Here is a 20,228-nt window from a genome sequence, read left to right on the forward strand (position 1 = left end):
GCTTCAAAATATTAAAAGACATATCAACTATTCTAGAACGTATTACATCATTTGACAAGGGAACAGCTTCCAATTTTTTTCTCTGTTCCAGTCCACAGACCAGTTCGACCATTTTCAGTGCACATGGCTTTACAAAAGTCTCTCCAATAGTGTGGGGCTTCTTTTGCTTGGCAATCCGGTAAGCAACTTTATAAGATGCTTCAAGAAAAGGTTTTCGTGAAATGGCAAATCCAAGTTTTGGAAGTGTCCCTGCTTTTTCGAATTGAGATTTTTTCGCACGAAAAAAACCAGCATCTTTAGATGCATTTTCAGCATGGACAGACTTGAGATGGTCTTTCAGTTTTGCTGGCTTCATACTTCCGTTCGCAAGAATTTTTCCGCACAAAAAACACTGCAGTATTTGAGTCCCATCACGTTCATTAATGCAAGTGAAACCAAATAATACACAGTTTTCATCATACTTCCTTTTCTTCGACATTTCAACTTAAATTCGGTCTGTAACAAATGTTAAATAATTAATGTAAAAATAATTAATACAATATTAGCAACTAAGAAAGACATATGAAGACTGTATGCATCGACAGACACACGGTGGGCGTGCGTAACGCCTGTAGCACTGTAGGGGCCTCCACCGTTGGACTGGTATACACGCACATAGCAGCGAAAAGGTTAAATTAACCACTTCAACTGTTATCTAAACCGCAGAACGTTTTGAACATACCTGGTTTACACTCGTAGCCAGCGTGTCTATTCGTGTTAAAAGTGGCCTACTAGGTGCTGATTTGCCAGATAGTTTGCCAACTACGTCGCACGATAGTCTGTCCACAGCAAGACTGCAATCAAGTGCGATCTAGCAGCAGGTCTAATAACTGCCGTAATTTCAAAGTAACGATGAGCGTAAGCGATTTTTCGAGATATGCAATAACTATAATATGATATGAAAATATCTGTTATTTCTATTGATGACTACAGATACAGCTAATACAATTGTAATTTATTACATACATACGCAAAGGAATTAATGAGTTGATTTTTTTCCCATCCAAGCTCATGGACCCCCTGAAATCCTTCCATGGACCCCTGGTTAAGAAACCCTGCTCTAAAAGGTCATTTTTATAATGGAAATTGCACTACACTTTCATCGTTATCATATGTTCCTTTATAAAAATCAATTTTGAACGCCTTTGTGATATTTTTCTAAAACACATTTCTGGAGGTCACTACCATAAAACAATAAAAACAATTTGCACTTTCTGGTTTATTGGGCTTTAATGTTAGTGAAGATGACCTCCATAGCTAAGTGGTCAGGAGCGAGAGTGCAGTAGCACACGTTCTTTGAGTAGACTTTAGTGGAAGTAAGAGAAAACCCACTCTTGGAACATTTTGAAAGGAAGGATTTTATCCATGGGTTGGCTTACCTGGCAGATATTTTTCACTATATGAATGAGATAAATCTTTCCATTCAAGGTCATGAAGTCACTATTATGGATGCAACTGAAATATTACAAGCTTTCTTGGCTAAGTTACCAATATGGAAGAAGAGAGTAGAGGCCGACATTCTTGCAAACTTTCCACTGTTGCAGGAAGTGCTTTACCAAGATGTAGTTTAAATGCAAACTTCTCTCTCAAATTTTTTGAAAAGAGATATCTGCGAACACTTGGAAACATTACAGAACTCTTTTAAAAGTTATTTCTATCTTGATGGCATGAAAATTGAACTATGGATCCGAAATCCTTTTCTTTCTGATATAAACTGTATCGAAGATGTTGACTTAACCAAAGATGAACTCATTGATCTTAGGTCAAAAAACTTACCACGATTGGAGTTTACCTCAAAAAGCCTTGGAGAATTCTGGTGTTCCCTGAGAGAAGCCTATCCTCGTCTTGTAAAGCGAGCTATGGAAGCTTTGATACCATTTGCAACAATATATCTGTGCGAATCGGGATTTTCAGCACTTGTAACAATGAAAACAAAAAAATCAAATCGATTAGATGTCCAACATGACATGACATGCGTGTTGCTTTGTCAAATACCACACCACAGTTTAATGTTCTTATTCGAGATAAACAACAACAGTCTTCACACTGATATGTCCTTAAAAAATAAAATTTAACATCAACTTTCCTATATTTTAAATGTATTGTATTATTATTCAATGTGTTGAGAAAGAAACACATATATTACAGTAATACCCCGACTTACACGAACTTGGAGTTACGCAGTTCTTGATTTTTTTGTTTGGCAACACTGCTGCCCACTATCTTCAAGGTCGTTTTTCATATGCTATCGATATACGGTGCGATGGCAGAGAGTGAGAGCGAAAGATGAACAAAATTCAACTTTGCTGCCGCATGAGCTGCACACATATACAAAAATTTGCATTCCAACTGTCATATTTATATGTGTGCATTTGAATTCGCGCTCAACTTTTGTTGGAAATTACATCGTTTTCACAAATAAAAAAACTTTCTAGGCTTTAAGGTTTCCAAAGACCAATTGACAGTGACGTTTAGCGGGAATGCAGCTAGTGATTGCAAGTTAAAACCTCTCTTAATTTATCGCTCTGAAAACCCAAGAGTTTTAAAAAATATATCTAAAATTAGCTTACCAGTGATTTGGAAGTCAAATCATAAAGCTTGGGTGACAGCTTCTGTTTTTGCGGACTGGTTTGGTCACCACTTCATACCCAAAGTCGAATGTTATTGCAAGTCTAAACAGATTCCATTTAAATTGATCCTTCTTGTTAACAATGCACCCGATCACCCTCCTGCCACCCTAATTAATTTCGACCGACGTGTGAAAGTTGTGTTTTTGCCTCCAAACACAACCAGCTTGCTTCAACCGATGGACCAGGGAGTCATCAAAACATTCAATGCTTACTACACGAGACGTTCGTTTGCACGTCTGAATGAAGCTGTGAGACAAAATAGTGAGATATCTGTTAAAGACTTTTGGAAACAATTCAATGTTTTAGATGCCGTAAGAATCATTGAAGAATCTTGGGATGACGTAACATTGATGTGGGATTGCCTTTGTGGAGAGGGGGACGGTCCACCACCAGCTCCAAAACCAAATGTGAGAAAGGAACGCTGCTTGTATTGTAATTGAGGAGGCATTTTATTTACAGCTTGACGGTACTCTTCAGATGTAGACTTATCTTGAGGCCTTTGGATGAGTATTTGTTGAGAAGAGTGCTGGGGCAAGAGATCTGACAGAACTCCACTTGACTGTGGAGAAGCATGCCAATGTTTGCAGGCGAACTCTGAGAAGGCTCCATTCTTTGTATGTGAGGCCTACCCATACCTTCTGCAGGAGAAGGCATGTGGTGGTCTGACCGGTCTCGTTCTCTATCATTCTGTGGATACAGATTCAGCTGACTGTCATTCCTAGAATGATGCCGCTCCCTTTTCTGATGACCTGAATTATGACCATTAGGTGTAGAAAGTCACAAAAAAACATTGAATGGTGTCTGGAAGAAATTTGTCCATTTTTTTTCAAAAACGAGACGAAAACAATGCCAGAAACTGATCATGTCGCTCATATGATAGAAGAAGTTGTTAATCTTGCCAGCCAGGCAATTAGATTTGGAAGTCAATGGTGATGATGTCAACGAGCTGTTGGATTCACATAGTGAGGAGCTGACAATGAATGAGCTCATAGAGATGCATGAGCAAAACGTCACTGAATTATTCGACACTTCAGACCCAGTTCCGCCGACCGGGCTGGCCGAGTAGGTAAAGTACCTGCCCGGCAACCCAAAGGTCGCGGGTTCGATTCCCGCCTCGGGCTTGGATCAAAGTACTGCAAAAACCTTGGGAGGTGCAATATGGCCACAGAAGCTGATGCGCCAACAACTACCAAATCAAAAAAAAAAAAAAAAAAAGACCCAGTTCCACCAGAGAAGCACGACAATTGCAAGCTTGACAGAAGGTCTCAGCTCAATTGAAAAGGGCTTAAAAATTTTAGAAAACAGACTCCAATGAAGAACGCATTATAGCTACAAAGCAAGGAATAAAAAATTATTAGCTTGCTACGAAGAAATTCTGCGTGAAAAAAAAGAAGGCGCTGTGTCGTCAGACGAATTTATTAGATTTTATGAAGACATCGAAATAACATTTTTACGTAACTCATTTATTTTTTTAATACATAATTTGTATTAATATGTATAAATAACTGCAATTTTATTAAATATTTGTCTATTAAACTAGTGTTTTTGTTAGTCCTTGGTCCCAATTAAACAAAATTTATATGTATTTATATGCAAAGTTGTACCTCGACTTAAGCGATTTTCGTCGGACCCACCTATCGCGTAACTTCGGGGTATTACTGTACTGTATAATGTTTTTTTTTATAAATTTTGGTAACTATTTCATTAAACTAAAACAGTTTAACAGTTTTATGCTTTTAAAAACATTATTCTGAGAAGGGGTCCGTGGCATTCACCTGACTGGCAAAGGAGTCCGTGGAACTAAGAAGGTTAAGAGCCCCTGTTTTAGAGAGATAAATAGCTTAGTTATGTAGTGAAAATTTCAACTTCTGAGGTCTTGGAACGAATTATCAAAAAACAATGTGTTATTATTCACATTACGATAGTTTCACTATACCACCATTTATTCCTACAGGATGCAAAATAATGTTTCCACAATTTTTTTTAAGTTTGCACCGGCTAGCAAAAACTTATGTAAAGTCGAATTTCCATAAGTCAAGTTTGTTTGTGTGTTTGTTATTTGGTTTTTAGGAGAATTAGCAACTAAGGCCATATTGCTCCGAGGATATGTGGTGATCATTCCCTGACCTTTCCGCATCCTCCGTATTTGGTGGGCACGGGCTCGAATCCCGGTCTAATCAAGAAGCGTGTGCTACGCACTGCTGCTCCTGCCCACCTGGCTACGGAGGCGCCATAAGTCAAGTATTACTTAAGCCAGGGAGCACCTGTACATTACTCTGTGCAATTACATTTGGCTGATGCTAAATAAGTTTGCTTTTTTGCATCATATGCCTCTACTAATGCTTATTAGTCCTTGATCATATCAATGCATCTCCTACACCAGGGATCATAATTTATACAGACCTGAGTGCAGTGACTGCACCACGCAAAAATCCAATTCTGATTTTGATTCAGCACAATGCAAACTTCCCAATCAGTGATTTCATTTCCAAGAATTCCAATGTGCCCCGAATCCAACATGCATATGTTGGATTCGGGGCACATTGGAATTCTTGGAAATGAAAATGCAGATGAAGCTGCTAAATACCGCACCAGCATTATACACAAGCATAGGTCCCATATTTAGATTATAAACCTCTGATGCATCAAGCATGTCACAGCCAATGGAAGAAGCTGTGGCATTCTCAGAAAAACAATAAATAAGTCACTACTCTGGAACTCCAGTTTTTGAAAAAATCAACATAAGTTTTTCTTTTTAGAACATGGATTGGCTACACTCTTCTGATACATCTCTTTCTCCTTGCAGGAGAAGATTCTCCACAGTGTGTACTCTGCCACACCTTGTTAACCATAAAACATATCTGCATAGGCTGCCCTCATTTCCACATGACAGGATTGCAGCTTTCAAATCTTTGTTGACTTTATCAGAACTAATTCTGCATCACCTCATAGGAAACAATGTCAACTTGCCAGAATTTTGCAGTTGCTTAAATCGAATTCACCTATATGATTGTGTTTAACTTCCTATATCAGTCCTATGAGTATATAATGAATGAAGAGGTGCAATATGGCTGCTGCTGCCGTTGCTCCATTAAACCCTATTAACAACAACAAGTGGTTTTATTAGGTCCATAAGTTGTCCACTATAAATTTATAGCAATACAAATGTGATTTTATACAATGTATCATGTAATACATAAAGTAATTTTAACTAGCATAGTTTATACTGCATTTAACTAAGGAAGATTAGTGTAGCCTTATTATTTTTGTATTTCTTAGTTTTGTATGTTGTTTTAAATTAAATTTAGACTAAAATTATGCCTTGCACTACAGCAGAAAATCAAAGAGCCCATGGTCGTGGGGGTGCTTTGATTTGAGGGAGAACTGCTGAGAGCAATTCTACAAATTAGGATCATATTATGTGCATTACCTGTTCCTTCTTTTTGAAGCTACCTTTAGCAGGATATGATACAACCATAGGGGATGCCTTTGTATATATTCATAACAAAGAGCACGAGAAGATTAAGTGTAAATTCAATGTTTTGTTGGGCTTATATTGAGAGCTTGAAGAATAGGGTTGTTGAAGGAATAAAAGAAAAGGACACATCAAGAAAACACTTGCTCAGCCCAACGCTAGGCTCACCCACCAGCATCAGATAATACAATGACATTCCCTGTAGCAGAGATCCTTGATTCCATAGGAAGAAGCTATAGTTGGTGACTTAATTGTCAGGGAAATGGGAAATATATTTTGCAAAAAAAAAAAAAAAAAAAGAGGACAGGTGAAATTGGATCATTAGTACACATTGGTACTAATGTTATTACAAGTAGGAGATCTGAGAATTTTGTTAAGAACATGGCAATGTGTCTGTAATTCAATCCTGGAGGGACTGTGCAAGGCTCAAGGGGTAGAATTTTTCTGTGGTGCTTGTTAACAGGAGAGATGATTTTATAGGGATGGGACTTAAAAAGAAAGGGGTGCAAGAATATTTGCTGATGCTATTAAGGCAGTTTTAGGTGGATCAGAAAACTGCTAGCTGGGGAGGGGGAAAGAATCATTTATACTAGCTGCTGACAGGTATAAGTGATTCTTGCACTGCTTCTATTGTAACAAGTAGCAGTCTGCTGGGGGTCTTCATGAAACAAGCAAATATATGGGCTGTATTAAGGTTACTAATTGTAAAAACAGGTCCATGCATACTTGCATACACTAATGCTAGGTACATAGTAAATAAATTTGACATACTGGTCAAGTCATCAAATGTAGAGATTGTTGGGATACTGGAGACATGGTGTCTGCTTAGATATAAGGGATGCAGAACTTGAATATGGGAAGTAAAATATGTACAGATAGAAGAAGGGGGGAAGAGTTATACTCTTAGTTAAGAAAGAAGCACATAAAATCTAAGGCAGTGCATTGATTTGACATGGGTGGCGAATGCAATTGAGTCAGTTTGGTGTGACAAATACTGGGAAAGAAAAAATGAGAGTAGAAGTGTGCTGTAGGCAAAGCGACTCTGATGAATAGAATGAACAGCTGTACAGTTATATAGAATGGGACAGTAATTCAGATTGTCTTATAATGGAAGATTTTAACTTTTCAGAAATTAATTGGAACTTGTGGATTGGCATGTTAGAGAGACAATAAGAGAAACTGGTATACTTTTGATCTGATTATTGGCAACGACTCTTTGTCCATTAAGAATCGTCAGATAAAAGACACTAGGGGGCAGTGATCACAGTGTAGTGATGTGAAATTTATTTAAACGTGTAACTAGGGTAAAGGGAGGGGCTTTTGCTTACATAAAAATGACTAGAGTGGTCTCAGGCAGTTTTTAAATTCTATGCAATTGGATCAACTGATGATGTTACCAGTAGCAAAATCTAAATGGAAGTAATCATAGAAGCTACTAGGCTTTTCATACCAACTAAGCAATACTGTTCAATTATCTCTCTCTCTCTCTCTCTCTCTCTCTCTCTCTCTCTCTCTCTCTCTCTCTCTCTCTCTCTCTCTCTCTCTCTCTCTCTCTCTCTCTCTCTTTCTTTCTTTCTTTCTTTACTTATGTAAATGCCTGAAGCAAGTGGATGAAATAATTCTTCCACTAGATATGAATCATTTAATTGCTGATCTTGCTCTTGTTGCAAGAGGAATTTTTTTAAGAATGCGATGTCATAAGTTTCTCCATTTCTAACAGGGAGTTAATTAGTTTTGTGATAACTGAGAGGAAAGTGGAAGAGAAACTGTTGAAGCTAAATGTATAAAAGTTACCTGGAGTGGATGGGATCTGTCTAGTTATTAACAAAGGCAACAAATGAGGTAAGCAAACCTTTAACCATAATTGTGAGAGCATCTTTGAGTTCAGAGAAGGTCCTTGTGAAGTGGAAGTGTATGAATGTATCCCCAGTTCACAAATGGGGATCAAAGGGTGACATGAGCAATTGCAAATCTGTTAGCTTGACTTCTGTTTCAGGAAAAATAATGGTCACTGGTAAAAGAAGTAATGCAGTTATACCATAATCACATAATGGCTTTATTGAGGGATGATCTTGCTTGACCAAATTAACTGGATACTATGATGAATAACAAAGGAACTGGATGCAAAAAATAATTTTAACATTGTATACTTAGAATTCATAAAAGCTTTTGATACTGTTCCACACGAAAGACTACTATATAAATTGGAGCAGTTTGGTATTGTGGGCAAGTTACTGGTATGCATAAAGGGGTGGTTGAGTGAGAAATGACAGAGAGTTCCCCAGGGTTCAGTGCTGGGTCCATTGTTGTTTTCACTATTTATTAATGATATTAATGTCTAAGTTTGCGGATGATGCAAAGGTTGGAAGGTTGGTCAATGACAGTAATCAGGGTATGATACTTGCAATAAGACCTAAAACAGTTAGACAGATTATCTGAGAAGCAGCAATTAATGTGTGTAACATACACAAATGCAAGGTATTGAATATGGGTAGAAATAATCCCAGATTAACATGCCAAGTGTGTAGTACTATACTCGGGGTAGTGGAGATTAAAAAAAAGACCTGCAGTAATTGTGCATTCAGATATCAAGTTTTGTGAGCAGTGCAGAGAAACTGCTAGGACAACTAATGGTGTTTTGTTAGTGATATACAGAATTTTTAGGAAAATAAGGATGAGGTGGTTATACTATTGTATAAGGCAGTGATTTCCAGCTGGTGATTTGTGAAACCCTGGGGGTTTGCACTAAATATTCTGTAATGGTGTCTACTTTGATTTACATAGGTATATTTTTGTAAATGTATATTTAGTTGTGGTTTGGGTCACATGCCCTTACACAGCAAGCATGTGCAATAAGGTGTTAGTGGGAGAGATTGAGTGTGAACGTACTGATATGCATCGCACCATTTGGCTGTGGTAAGAGTTATAAAAAATTATAACTAATAATACACAGAGAGAATAAAGTAAAATGAAATTAAATAAAAAGTAATGAATTGCCAATGAAAGAAACCACATCTCCCATAATTCCTTATGATTAGTTTGCTACCTTACAGTATATCGAGTTAAATAAATGTTTTCCATACTAATTATTATTTTTTTTTCATTCTCAAAGACCATTGTTATGTACATAGGTACTTAATAATAATTTTATATTATTATGCAATATCGTTTATAAAAATGTAGTACTGGAAAATATTTTATAATACAAATTCAGAACTATTATATGATTTCAGAGAATATAGGCTTAGTGGTTCGTGCTAAAAATATTATTTTAAAGGTGGCTTGCAAGTCGAAAAAGGTTGGGAACTGCTGATGTAAGGCAATGGTCAGGCTACAGCTTGAGTGCTGCATTCAGTTCTGGAGGCCTCATTTTAGGATGAATGTAGATCTGTTGGAATGGGTGAAGAGAGGAGCAACAAGATTGGTGAGAAGAATAAAAGGTGCTGTTATTAGGAAAGGCTTCGGTTTTGCAGCTTTCAACATCTGAAGACTAGGCACTTGTGAAGAGATCTGATTGAGGTGTTTATGGCTTAGAATGGATTAAGTAAGCTCAGTGCTTATGGTATCCTTTCTGTTGATCACACTACAGACATAAGGGACATCTGGGTAATAGATGTATGGCATCCAGCAGGTAGGATTGTTGGAGCAAGCTTCCATCTGGTATTATAGAGTTGGGTAATTGAATGAATTCAATGAAGAACTGGATAGACTATAAGAGGGATGGACAGATAATTTGGAAGTTTTTTTTTTTTTTTTTGCTGTATGTTTCCTTTTTTACATTTTTGGTTTTCCCATTTTGATGAAGTATTAGAAAAATACCATGAAATCTCTTCCTTTGCTACTTCCTGTAATATAACTGGATAGATCCCATCCACCCCAGGTGCCTTCCTTATATTTAATTTCAACAATTTCTCCTCCACTTTGCTCTCAGTTATTAAAAAATTACTTAGCTCCCTGTTAGAGTTTGATAAGCTTCTGGCATTCTCATTCAGTACTCATACTCATTCAATTTATCAGCTACCTGAACATGATCATCAATAGTCAAACCATCTACAGTGGTGGACAAAAAAAACTGCATCACTTGTGCATTTTGCAAGCAAATGTGTTTTGCGCTGTATTGTGGGTTGCAGAAATATTCGAAATGCATTTGTTAGATGGAATACGTATCTCTGTGAATGAAATCCAATAAAAAGACTCCTCCTGAAATACCTAATTGCAGCCTTCATACAGCCTTGCAACGATTTGTCACAGAGTTAAAAAATAATTTTGATATTGTATACTTGGATTTCAGGAAAGCTTTTGACACTGTTGCGCATGGAAGACTACTGTACAAATTGGAGCAGAATGGTATTAAGGGTAAGTTTCTACAATGGATAAAAGGATGGTTGAGTGGGAGAAGACAGAGGGTGGTAATCAATGGGTGCTGCTCTTCGTGGACTAATGTTATTAGTGGAATCCCACAGGGTTCAGTGTTGAGTCCACTGTTGTTTTGTATATTTATCAATGATATTGATGAAGGTATATCAGGCTTAGTATCAAAGTTTGCAGATAATACAAAGGTTGGCAGGGTTGTTAATGACAGTAATGGCAGTGTGTTACTGCAACAGGATCTAGAAAATTTGGGCAGATGGGCTGAGAAGTGGCAAAAGTTAAACTGAAGTTTAACATCGAAAAATGCAAAGTACTGCATATGGGTAGAAGTAACCCCAGAGAAACGTACCAACTGTGTGGTACTACACTTAAGGAGGTAGAAAATGAAAAAGACCTGGGAGTAATTGTGCAGTCAGATATGAAGTTTTCTGAGCAATGCAGACAGCCTGGCAGGGCAGTTCATGGGGTGTTGTCAATGATATACAGGAATTTTGTTAGCAGGGAAAAGGAGGTGATTTCCCCTCTGTATGAGGCAATGGTCAGGCCATGCCTTGAGTACTGCGTGCAGGTCTGGAGGCCTCATTTTAGGAAGGATGTAGATTTGCTTGAACGTGTACAGAGAAGGGCAACAAGATTGGTGAGGGGAATGAAGGGATCCTCTTATCAGGGGAGGCTTAAGTTCTGCAAATTGCAGCAGCTGGAGACTAGGCACCTGTGAGGTGATCTGATTGAAGCCTTGAATGGGTTTAGCATGCTGAATTCTGATGGGATTCTTCCACTTGTTCAGATTACGAACCTAAGGGGGCATAAATTGAAATTGAGGAAGGACAGATGTAGAATAGATGTGCGGAAATTTGCCTTTGGCCAGCGGGTGGTTAATTGCTGGAACAAACTTCCATCTGTCGTTGAAGTTGATAGTTTAAATAAATTTAAGGAGGAACTGGACAAATATTTAGAGGGGATTGTTTAGTATTTTTTTTTTTTTTTTTTTTGGCTGATGCTGCATAAGCTCATACGCTTGCTTTCTTGCATCACACACCACTACTACTACTCAACTTCTGGATATACTTTTGCCCAATTTCGTTGTACCATGCCCGTACCATGCTCTCTTGCATGGTACGGGCATGGTACAATAGCGTTCAAATCTGGCCAGTTGCCAGGGCCAGTCCAACACTGTAATATCAGCATTTCTGAGGTATGACTGCACCTTAAGGGAGAAAAACGAGGGAAAACATTGGTGTAAGTATGTTTTAAGCCTTTTGAGACAAGAAGACAAACTCATCATTAAATCGAAATAGCATAAAACTTACCAGTTTTGCTGTGTGGCCAGGTCCTGTTGAAAAATGCACGTCTGTGTGGTGATCCCTAATAACAGGTTTCAGGCACTCCTTCAAGATAGTATTGTAGGTTTCTGCATTCACTGTTCCATTAATAAACTTAATTTGCCCCACCCCTTTGCTTATTATGCATTCCCAGCCCATCTGACTGGCAGGAAACTTTACAGTCAGGATCATATGCCTCTGATTTTCATTGTCTGACAGTGTCCCATTGCTCTTGTGTCCATGAAACATGCGTTTTAGTCCAAGCAAGTCACTTCCTCGTTTGTTGGGTCAACAAAGGTGTTGTCTTGGGCCAATAGGCATGCAGACCACATTCCGAAAGCCATCTTTGGATAGTTTGTGCACTTATTTTAACACCAGAGGCCATCTCAAAGTGCAGTTTTAGTTCGGGATCACGAAGGCATAGCCATTTCAAATATCAATCTTGAGAAGATGTAGTCATTCTCTTATGGCCTGATCCAGGTCTTCTCTTCACATCACCGGTTTCACATTTTAATTTCACCACCTGGGATACTGTTGATTGGTGGCAGCCTACTTTATCAGCAATAGTAAGCGTAGAAAGCCCTTCCTTGGGACAGAGCAACAGCTACACTTTTTTTTCTTGGAGTCAACTGAACATATGGAGCCATGCTTACAACCAGGGCCGGTGGAAGCGGTCCTGCAGGGCCTGCATTGCAGGCAGGCGCCACTACAAGGTGGGAGCCATTTCGAAGTGTTAGTATGGAGTTTAGTATGTTTGGGGGCGCCTGCCTTGCAATGCAGGGGTACCCATTTCAGCTTTGCAGGCGGGCGACGTCCAGCCTAATGCCCACCCTGCTTACACCTCCACAAAACAGGATACTAATGAGCGTGTATACCCTTCCAACGCTGTATTTATAGAAACGGCTGATCGAATACCTTGCAATTACTGTCTGATGCAATACCTTTGCTTTGCGACAAACAAAATGACTGTAAGCAAACAATATCTTATACGTTTCACTACAAATGTCACTTTTTTAAAGTGATGCAGTTTTTTTGTCTGCCACTGTATGTTATGTGGACCAATCTGATTCATCCTTTTCCTTCTAGAGTTTATATAAGCAAAGAACTCTGCTGTTTTTCTTTGCATCCTTTGGCTAAAATGTCTTGTAATCTGCCCTCGTCTGCCTAACATATATACCGTGTGCTTCTTGTCATCTTATAATTTATATGCATCCCGTGCATTTTTCTTTTCTGCCACAAGCCTCATTAATTCATCTGACATCCATTTAGGCCTAAACCTTGAACAGTATTTCTTAGTTGGTAAGAAAAGCCTAGTAGCCTCCAAGATCATGTTCCCGAAGGCTTCCCATTTAGAATTCACAGTTGGTAACAGCATCAGTTGATCCCACTGTATAGAATTTAAAAACTATCTGAGACCACTGTAGTCACCGTTATGAAAGCAAAAGCCCTTCACTTTACTCTTGACGGTAGTTACATCTTTAAGTAAATCCCATATTGGTACACTCTGATTACTGTCATCCAATGGTTCCTTTATTTGCAAATTCTTAATGCATGAATAATCACTGCTGATAATCAGATCAAGAGTATTGCTCCCTCTGGTTCCTTCTTGAACATGTAGCTGTAAAAAAGTCATCCAATAAATCCACAAAAGTCTTGCTAATGTGTGAGTGACCAAATCACAAGTTCCGGTCAATATCTGGAAAGTTAAATTCCCCCATTATAAGACATTCTGATTTACTGGTCCACTATATTTCTCTGCACAATTGCTCGTTGTACTCATCAGATTCATTAGGCCTATAACACACACCTACTCATTTTCCCTTTCTCAGTGCTTATGTCACACCACTCTGACTCAACATTGCATTGTCCACCAATGTCAATTTGATTAGATTTGATGTGTTTCTTAACTAACAGCATAATTGCTCCTCCCTTCCTGTCCTCTCTGTCCTTTCTGTACACATTCCAATTCTCTACTGTTTATATCTGTGTGACACCACGTCTCTGATATCCCAATGATATCTGCCTTTGATGTCTTGACCAGCACGTAAACTCATCAAATTTATTAACTATACTTATAGCATTGGTGTATATGCAAGTATACACCAATTCAATTTAACACAGCCCATGTATTTACTTTTTTCACTATGACTCCCAGCAGTCCTGGATATCCCCAGCAACTTGCTTTCCAGGTTGCTTCTCATTTCAATAGAAGCAGTGCAAGAATCACTTTTGCCTCTGCCTGCAGCTACCGTTAATCTTTTAGTCTGTGTATCTCTCCCCCCCCCCCACAGCTAGCAGTTTTCCAACCCACTTAACACTGTGGTGCTGCCAATGAAAATTAGGCACATGTACTATATCATTGTCCAAAGTATGACAATGAAAGAAGTCAATTAATTAGCAAAAGACCATGAAAATCTTTTCAAAACAGAACAAAGCTATTGCAAGGCCTTGGTTGAATGTGCCCAAACAATATTTTCAATAATCAGTGACTATCCCTTAAAATGTCACTAAATTAGATAATTCAATGGCTTTATCCTAGGTCTCAGGACCCCCCCCTCGACCTGGTTCCAATAGGAATGAGTTGTACTGACCAGTTTTCCATATTAGCATTAGCATTGTTGAGGCATATGATGCAAGAAAGCAAGCTTATACAGCTTCAGCCAAAAAAAAAAAAAAAAAACCTTCCCATTTCACCCATCTGGTCACTCCAAATGTTTGTCTAGTTCAGCCTTAAATTTATTTAAGCTATCAACTTTCCACGACACATGGAAGTCTGTTCCAGCAATCAACTACCTGCTGTCTAAAGGCAAACTTCTGCACATCTATTCTACAACTGTCTTTCCTCAATTTGAATCTGTGCCACCCTCAGGTTCTTAATCTTGGCATGCAGAAGTATCCCATCAGCATTGAGCCTGCTCAAACCATTCAAGGCCTTATACACCTCGATCAGATCACCTCGCAGATGCTTAGTCTCCAGATGCTGCAGCTTGCAGAACTTAAGCCTGTTTTGGTAAGAGCACCTCTTTGTTCCTCTCACCAATCTTGTTGTCCTTCTCCGTACTCGTTCTAGCAACTCTACATCCTTCCTAAAATGAGGCCTCCAGACCTGTATACAGTACCCAGTGTGTGGCCTGACCATTGCCTTATACAAAAGGATAATCACCTCCTTGTCTCTGCTAACAAAATTCCTAGATATTGACAAAACTCCATGACCTCCATCCCGTCTGCACTACTCAGAGAACTTCATATTTGACTGCACAATTACCCCCGGTATTTTTCATTCTCCACCTCCCTTAGTGTACCACAGAGTTGGTACATTTTTTTTTGGGTTACTGGTACCTCCACAGCCAGGTGGGCAGGAGCAGCAGTGCGTAGCACACACTTCTTGATTAGACCGGGGTTTGAGCCCGTGACCACCAAATATGGAGGATGTGGAAAGGTCAGGGAATGACCACCGCATATCCCCCAAGTAATATGGCTTTAGTTGCTAATGCTCCTAAAAAAAAACCAAACAACTACTACTACTCTTGGGTTACTGCTGCCCATATGCAGTACTTTGCGTTTGTCAATTTTAAACTTCAGTTGTCACTACACAGTCCATGTGCCTAATTTTTATAGATCCTGTTGCAGTAGCATAGTCTTTACCCAATGATGAAATTTTATGATGAAAGGGCCTGGTCTCGGGGGGAGGGACACTATGCCTATCTCTGAGGGGCCTGCCTAGGACACTGTTCTTGGGGGGGGGGGGCCCTCAGAGATGGGCCATAACTTGATTAGACTGCTGACATTGCATCATGGCATGATGTGGGCTTTCTGACACTGGTTCATGCCAGTGTGAGATAAAAATACCAAAATTGACTGCTGACATTGTCTTGGCATAATGTGGGATTGTTGTTCCTAGCCTCCTAGAATCTGGTGTTGCGATTCGGCCTGTCTCAGGCCCATTGCAGATACAGCCATCATTGGCATGGCTACTCCTGCACATAGGGCCCCTTGACCTTATGCTTTAATCCTTCACACACCATGTGATCTCCCCCCCCCGCTACCCCTCTTTAGTTTTGCCTGAAGGTACGGTCATAATGTTCCTCCACCTGGACTCTCCTCTCCTAAATCCCAATCTGGTGGATGCTTTCCCCCATCCACCCATCCATTTGTTTATATGTTGGACTAACAAAGGTTTAACTTCCTCTCCCATTCTGGGTCGTCCCCCCAGTCTCCTGTTCAACAAAAACTTCTCTCCCATTCTGGGTCGTCCCCCCAGTCTCCTGTTCAACAAAAACTTCTGCCCCCCCCCCCGAGCCCTTCCTGGGAAGCTTAAGTCCCAGAGTTTGCTCCACCAGAATAGAGAGAGGGAGGAAATCTTTATTGCAATAGATGAATACAATGTAGATAGATGTAAATAGTTTCAACTGTCCCACCGCAGCCAAAAGCCAGGGGCTTGCATCAGATTTAAATAATTATGTACACAAAGATGTAAAAATTAAAAAAATGTAACATGATATCATAATTCCTCACATGATGAAAGTGTTAACTGTATTTACAATGCTACATGAGATTATGCATATCTACAATATATATAATATACATGAATGGCACATATCTTTTCTGTGGAGACTCGTCGATGCACTCTTGTTTAAAGACAATAATATCAGGTTAGAGTTTGCCCCACGCATAAAAAAAACAAGTTTTGTCTTGGTGTAGGAGAACTTGGCAGATGGTGTGGACAGGAGCACAAGCTTGTTCTTATTGGCTTCTAGGATTCAAACAAACTAATAAGACCTCTTTCAAGTCGACATCGAGGTGCTATACTTCTGTTAGCATTTGATTTGGGAGGAAGCGACCTGAGATGTGAAGTCTCTGATGCTTTGAACAGAGCATTGGGTATGACTTATTCCCTATTTTCTGGCCTGACTACATGCTGATGGACAGACAATGGGGGGGGTGATGTTTCTCCTCCCTGGATTAAGTGGCCAGATGTACAACACAACCATTCACCAACTACTGCACAAACACCAACTCACACTCTTTGGCCTTTACAGAGTTTTACGACACAGAGTTCACATCACCACAGGGGTGGAGACTCCTGGTGCCACTTGTCATGTAACACTAAAATGAAGTCCTCAGCATGTCCTTTACCCTTTCAAAGTCCTTAAAAGGTAAAGTCTTTGCATCAAGCACCACAGCTGCTCTTCCTAGTAATTTTCATCTTATGATAATATTTTTTGTACGGTCAGAAAATGGACATTTTTGGATTTTGGATCTTCCAAAGACTTTACTGTAGCTTTCACAATTTCTATTTTATATCTAATTGTAAAAGCCAGTGGAGACTTTACTGTAATTGCAAAATCTTTTTTACTTTGTGAATAAAAGTATATGCACATCAGTGTACATTTCCTTTCTTACTTCAGGATCACTATAAGGATGATAAGTCATATCCCTTAGAAAGATACAAATTAGAAGCCGATATGCTGCCATCTTATTTACCCAGTCACATTGCAGATAAAATATTGTTTATAGGACAGTCAGTTTCAGTGTTTGGAAAATCTCATGATCAAAGTCATAACATAGGTATGTTCTGATAAAATTATGTTATAATTTTTGAAAAATTATTTCTCTACTAAAATATACAAATTTTAATGTGGTTAGCATATGCTGCAATTTTATAATACTTCTTAATCTAGCAGATGAGATAGTGTTTATTCGCTGAAGATACTTGGATAGTTGTGGTGAGTAAATGGTGAATTAGGAAGTGATGGAAATAATACATGATCAGGAAATAATCCATGGAATTGATATAATTTTGTGGTTGACAAAATCACAGTTTCCTTACAAAATTGTTTGATCCTCTGATGAGATGAATAAAAATTAGCAAAAGTTTAATTTATATACAGAACTCACCTCAACATGATGTGTATTTATAGAAAAAAAAATTACTGTAGTTTTGATAATCCTGTTAGTTAGGGAATGAAACTTGTGCTCATAGTTTTCAGCCAACAAAAATCATGTATACCAGAATTATTATTGATCAATAAATGAAAATTAACATTTAATTTAAATATTATATATGTTAATAGCAGGTTACTAAAGGGTAAGACTGTCTAATCATGAGGAAATCCCCCACCCCAAAGTGGATTTTGGGGTGAGGGATTTCCTCATGATTAGACAGTCATCTAATGTCCAGACTCAGTGTGTATTTCTTAACTTCTCCTGTTGTAACCTGTTAATGGTTACCTGGTCCATGTCACACCAAATCTGAGGGATTTTCATTACCCATTGTCTCACATTTTCATATGCAAATGGCAGATGTAATGTGATGTCCTCGATCATCAAGGATTTTCATCTTCCATTAACCCATTATGTCACATTTTCATACACAAATGGCAGATGTAATGTGGCACTCGTGATTTGTCTCTATCCTCAATTTTGATACCAAAGTAAGCTTGATAGATTTTATTGTAAAATTCAGCAATTTTTTCACAGTTATTGTGGTGTAAAATTTTCATGGGTGGAGTAGCAATCAGGACTGTTGACACATGCTGTTAGTTGAAAATTCAGATGATGTTAGCTGAAAAATCAGATTAATAATAATAACAGCAACATTCATTAATGACAGCAACATTAATAACAGCAACATTCATTATCATTAATGATAAATTCACAATTAAAGCATGTATACTTCTTTTATTACCATAAACTATATTTCATGACATATTCTGTATATCAGTTTAAATATATTCTACATGTCAGAGGGACAACACAATAAATGTATTTTTATTTTTTTTTTTTAAACTGTGATGTATAGGAAAAACAACAGTGGCTTTTGATAAGTTTACAGTTCTGTCAGTAGGAAGTGGTTTGACCATTCCACATTATTCTTTGTACACCTTAACTACATTGGGCCATGAGCAACCAACAAGGCATGCCACTTCCGAAGTGGAAGCACCCGATGCACGAGCTCCCACAATCATGGCCTTTTGAAACTCTGTGATATCTTTACTATGTTCCATGACTGCAACTTTATTACTTTGACTTGCACGACCAGATGCAAATTGCCGCTGCTCCAGCATATGAAACTGTTCAGCTTTTTATACTGTGAGGTATGCAACATAGTCCATTACAGATGGAGGTGGTCATAATTCAGCAATCACTGATTGTATATAGGTGTTTTCTAATATATATATATATCAAAGGGCATGATGTGCATGCAAGGTGAAGTAATACAGGAGAAAACATACAGTGCATAACAAGTAAGAAGATTTACTAGTCTTTGACATCCTAGTATGTGGAAATCAATTATGCACAGCCATTGTTTGTACAAAGAGAGAGAGAGAGAGACGACGATTTTTCTGTCAGCTGAAGTGACCTTTAACATTTGGGTGAAGGTTGGGGGGGACATTGTATCTGTTTTTGTTAGCTGCTCTCTTCTCCATAGTGCTATGTGACCTAGAGAAGATCTTCAGGTGTCATTGAGGGCAAGGTTAGTGTGTGTGTGTGTGTGTGTGTGTGTGTGTGTGTGTGTGTGTGTGTGTGTGTGTGTGTGTGTGTGTGTGTGTGTGTGTTCCAGCTTGGAGTATGTTGCACCTCAAAACCAAAGATTGTTAATTTGCAAGAAGCTTCAACAGAGGGCATTCCCTCTTCTCCCATTTCTATTAATCTTTGAGCAGGAGATCCTGTGAATGACAGGACTCCTTAAAGTTCCCTCCTGCGTGCATGGTATTCTGTGCAAAACCTTAGATGGTTGATACTGATGCATTGACCACATTACAGGGATGGAGTACACTTAAATAGTAGGGATGCAAGATTATTTTCTAATGCTATTAAGCCAGTGTTAGGTGGATTGGAAAGCTTGCAGGGGGGATACACAGACTAATAGATTAACTAAAACTGCAGGCAGGGGTGAAAGTGATTCTTGCACTGCTTCTATCAGAATTTGCAGCAGGCTGGAAAATAAGGTTTTTGGGATTTCAAGCCCTTTGTGGGTCATCATGAAACAAGTAAATACATGGGCTACTTTATAATAACTTAGAGTAAGAATAGGTGCATCTATACTTGCATATACACTAATGCTAGGAGCATAGTAAATAAATTTGATGAATTTGAAGTACTGATTAAGTCATCAAATGCAGACATTGTCAGGATATCAGAGATCACTAATCAGGGTATCACTAAGACATAAGGGAAGCAGAATTTGAATATGGAGAGTACAATGTGTACAGAAAGAACAGGATATGCAATTATGCTTCTTAGTTAAGAAGAATATAAAGCCTAAGGCACCGTATCCAGTTGACATGGGTGGCCAGTGGAATGGTGAGTCAATTTAGTGTGACATAACACCGGAAAAACAAAAATGAGAGTAGGGGAGTGTTATAGGCCTGATGACTAAGTATAAAA

The 20,228-nt window shown here is 38.6% G+C and overlaps 1 protein-coding gene across 3 annotated transcripts in view; it reads left to right on the top strand.

Moving 5' to 3' along the window:
* Positions 1 to 20,228, top strand: part of LOC150089350 (gamma-tubulin complex component 4-like) — a 290,737-nt gene that overhangs the window by 94,158 nt on the left and 176,351 nt on the right. For all 3 annotated transcript variants that reach the window (XM_090389092.1, XM_090389086.1, XM_090389099.1), the window contains exon 7: positions 17,246 to 17,405. In XM_090389092.1, coding sequence (XP_090245218.1) covers positions 17,246 to 17,405 — 160 coding nt within the window. The remainder of the gene's footprint in view (positions 1 to 17,245; positions 17,406 to 20,228) is intronic.

This window comes from Mastigoproctus giganteus, chromosome 2 (assembly GCF_048544385.1).
Source record: "Mastigoproctus giganteus isolate SK-2022 chromosome 2, ASM4854438v1, whole genome shotgun sequence".
Classification (NCBI taxonomy): Eukaryota; Metazoa; Arthropoda; class Arachnida; order Uropygi; family Thelyphonidae; genus Mastigoproctus; species Mastigoproctus giganteus.